The following is a 4,065-nucleotide window of genomic DNA, read 5'->3' as shown; positions in this document are numbered from 1 at the left end:
CCTCCCGAGTGCCTCCGGCCGTGTGCCACGTTAGCGGCCGCCCGCCTGCGGGAGAGCTCCTGTCCCGTTCCCGGCCTCGTCAGAACCGCCACAGGAAACCTTGAACAGCACAGACCGGCCCCTGAAGGGAGGCGGCTGCTCCGTAAAGCCGCTCCCGGTCGAGGTAGCGGGCTGAGAGGTGCCTGGAGACAAAAGCTGGGATGGAGGCAGGGGGTGGGGGGGGCTGCCTTCTTCCTACCCGGGGGCGAAACCCCCACAGTTAGGCAAAGATATCACTGGCTTGAAAGCTGTTATCCCTTTATGTAATCGTAGATACTTATGAAAACTAATGGAGGGGTACTAACGGAGCCTAAAGTAGAACGTAAGAGTGTTATGAGCGCTGTTAGTTTAAAACTCAACCAGAAAGATTAAACAATCCCGACACATGCTGAGAAGAAAATATTCTGAATCAGGGTGACTGGGTGTAGAGTGATGGCAGTTTAGGACATCAGCCTGCCTTGCATAAAGGAAGCCGTGGTTAGACCTCCTATGTAGACTATGAAAGGAGCTTTAGAATTTTTTTAGATAGCCGTTTTTATACTTGGCTGCTGTTTAAAGGTTATTTTTTTCCAGGAGGAGTAAGTGCCCACAAATATCGCTCGAAAATACATTGTCGATTGCAAAGTATAGGCAACCCTCATTTTGCACCACCTTTTATTGTGCAAAAGGTGAAATTGTATAAAAGATTGCCACTACACACTCTGAACAGGGTGCTTAAAGGCTTATTTGTCAGGATAATTAGGAATGCATAGCACTACAATCATCCTGAGATACAATAAGTATCTAATGCTAAAGAGCCTTTCAAAGAGCCTAAAATAATGGATCAAACACTCAATTTAATTGAGAGCGCAAGTTAATTTTTTTAGTAAAACTTTGCAGTCACTGTGCTTACTAATGCCTTCCAACATATGATATTTGACCTATATGGCCATTCAGTGCCTTTCTTATATGGATTATTCATCACAAGTTTCAAGCCCATTAAAAAAAAATCAACTCGTATGAACTGTGCAAAATGGTGGATTATTTTGTACATGTTTATTCTGATTTGCAAATGGCTGCTGGCACTCACAGACAGGACGATTGTGAAAATTTCCCTAAGGGCCTCGATTGCTGCATCTGCTGAGATGACGCAACTCAAGAGTGAGCCTGCAGGGTGAAGGATGGTGCAGAGGGAGGGGCCTGACTGCACAGCCTTTGCTCTTAGTACAGTGGAAGGCTTACTTGGTTAAGCAGGCTTATATGGATGGGGTAAAACTTGGCATGCATGCAAGAAAGATGTTTCATATCTTAAGAGGATAACCGTAGCAGTGTAAAATTCCTCTGAAGAATTCAGTAGAAAGGTTTGTAGGCTTTCAGATATTTAGGCGTGGTCGTAAAACTGATGATTTTGCTTCTGAGCATGGTGAAACATTTCGGGTAGTGACACCTGTGAGACTATTTCATGTAACTGAGCTCAAGCCAAGAGCGCTGATGCAAAGGTCTAAGGTAATTAGGGCCGTATATCACAGGGAATAATGATCCCTAGCTTGCTGGGCCATAAGTACATTCACGATAACTTATGAGAACAAGGTGGGGGAGAAGATGGGATCTTGCATATGTGATAGCAGAATGGCTCTTCTTTTGATCAGGTCAAGCATGCTGCTGCCTGGGTATAGAAATATGCCTTGCTCACTTCAAGCTGAGAGTATTTTCACCTCAAAGATAATCTTTCCCTCAAAATGCTGCAGTAGTAGCTTTCTGCCCCTTGTGGGTCTGGGAGTCAGACACTGTTCCTGTTCCTGGTCTGGAGGTTCCTTTGTCTTGCCACTTGATTGTTTCCTTTTTTGAAAAAAAAAAAAAAATCTTGCCATCTGATCACTGTTTAAAACCTAGAATTTACAGGGCTTTGTCCACCACTGCCTGTTGTATAACTGTGATCCCTTTCTAGTTCCAGGGTTCCCTTCAATTGCTGTAGTAACCTGGGTCCGGGGCCTCGGTGGTGCTCCTGATGTCCCTCACCCACCCCTGAAGATCCCAGGTGGGCGAGGGAATAGTCAGAGGGATCACAATCTTTCAGCTAATTTATTTTATTCGGTGAGTATGAATAATAATAAGCAGCTTGCTATGGTAAGCTTGAATGCATTTTTTGCCTCAAGCCTTTTAATGGGAGTTACCCTTCTGCAAAAAGAATTGGAAATAACTTTGCACATATTACTGCTACAGGATAATCGGCTGAATGTAACAGAAGAACTAACATCTAATAACAGGACAAGAATTCTGAATGTCCAGTCAAGGCTTACAGATGCCAAACACATTAGTTGGAGAGCAGTGCTGAACAACAACAACCTCTATATAGAAATTCCCAGTGGTGCTCTGCCTGAAGGGAGCAAAGACAGGTGGGTAGAATAAAACGCAGCTGTGGTTTATCTTGCCTCTGTCTTGAAGGCTTATCAGTAGGATGGAATAACACTTTACTGTTTATTTGCTTCCATTGTTCTGAAAGTCAAAGTCTAATTACGGTGCTTGGTACTCCCTTGTAAGAGGCTGCAACTGAGTGATTTGAGGGCAGCTTCTACCTGTTCGGTCAGGCAGAACCACCCAAAAGGTCTGTGATTTCAGGCTGTGTTCTCAGGTACTGGGTGGCTACTTTTTTATTCACTGAAGACACCAGCCTGGTTCTGAGTCTGTCACTGCAGTTCTCCTTTCAGCTGCAACAGAAAAAGCATGTTTTCTGTGTTACTGAAGACCTAGATTTCTGCCTCAAGTTAAACCTAGGACTCAGGGATTTCCTGTTGGTGTGAGCCTCCAGCCACTAGCCTCTTGCCTATGGGTTCATGTGCAGATCAGCTCACAGGGCTTTGCTAACTATTTCTGAAGGAAATGTTTGCTCGTGTGCATTGAACACCTTCTATTTGTCTTGTAGTTTTGCAGTTCTGCTGGAGTTTGCTGAAGAACAGCTTCGAGTTGATCATGTGTTCATTTGTTTCCACAAGAACAGAGATGATAGAGGTAGGTGTTAACTCGTAGCACTGTTTCTAGAGATGTGAATGCAGTATTTGAAGTTGGTTTTGGTGGATGTGCTAACTGGTGTACAGTATCAAATGGATGAAATGTGTTTTCTGTTTTTTTCTAGCTGCATTGCTCCGTACTTTCAGCTTTTTGGGCTTTGAGATTGTGAGACCAGGGCATCCCCTTGTCCCCAAGAGACCAGATGCTTGCTTCATGGCCTACACATTTGAGAGAGACTCATCAGAAGAAGAATAGATTGCAATGTTTGCCTCTTAGAGCTTTCTTGTTGTCTATAAAGATGATTCTGTAGAAATTTTGTCAACATCTATTACAGTATGTATAACTCTGTATGAAATGTTGTGACCAACTGCTCTGGTGGTGAGATGTTGAAAATTTCAGATTCCACATTTTTTTCTGGATTTGTGCGCATGTTGTGGTTGTGCAAATAAATGCTCCCTCCAAATTAGCAGTATATTTCTTGAAGTTTAATATTGTGTTTGTGATACTGAAGTATTTGCTTTAATTCTAAATAAAAATTTATATTTTACTTTTTATTGCTGGTTTAAGCTGTTTAAGACTTGCACTCTGAAGAGGTGGCACTGGAACTGCCCCATCCATTAAAGTTGCAGGTACGGAAAGGTGTTGGTCATTCTTTGCTTGACTGGAACTCGTGGCTATGATCTGCCAGGATTTGAAATAATTTAGCAATCCTGTGAAAGCCTACTTTTAGTACAATAATTAGCAGGTTGTCCATTTCCACTGGTGAACTGAGATCACTGCATCCTTGCTCTATCAATGTTTCATAGGATACTTCAGGGCATGTGTTAGTTGGAAAGTCACAAGTGAAATACTGAGAAGCACAGCTCGTGGCTGCCTCGAGGTTCCAGTGTCTTTGAGTATCACATGTACAACTTGGATACCTGGAGTCTCAGTGTTGCCAGTACCAGTGGAGTCCGAATGCTGGTGTGTGTGAAGCATGCAGAATGGCTTGATGAGTGCTTTGGCTGTGACCTAGGAAGGGTTGTGACACTTCTGTAG

At 43.3% G+C, this 4,065-nt stretch overlaps 1 protein-coding gene across 1 annotated transcript; it reads left to right on the top strand.

Annotated features, from left to right (window-relative positions):
- Positions 1-1,920: 1,920 nt before the first annotated feature.
- Positions 1,921-3,667, top strand: LOC104627660 (ornithine decarboxylase antizyme 1-like; the record flags this gene model as incomplete). Its single annotated transcript, XM_010295990.1, is given in 5 exon segments — positions 1,921-2,024; positions 2,026-2,112; positions 2,242-2,414; positions 2,942-3,027; positions 3,152-3,667. Coding segments are annotated over 5 exon segments (581 nt in total), but the record flags the coding sequence as incomplete, so codon positions are not given.
- Positions 3,668-4,065: the final 398 nt, after the last annotated feature.

Source organism: Phaethon lepturus, unplaced genomic scaffold, assembly GCF_000687285.1.
Source record: "Phaethon lepturus isolate BGI_N335 unplaced genomic scaffold, ASM68728v1 scaffold37361, whole genome shotgun sequence".
In the NCBI taxonomy this organism is placed as follows: Eukaryota; Metazoa; Chordata; class Aves; order Phaethontiformes; family Phaethontidae; genus Phaethon; species Phaethon lepturus.
Note: the sequence above shows the minus strand (reverse complement) of the source record. Positions and strands in the feature narration are given on the sequence as shown.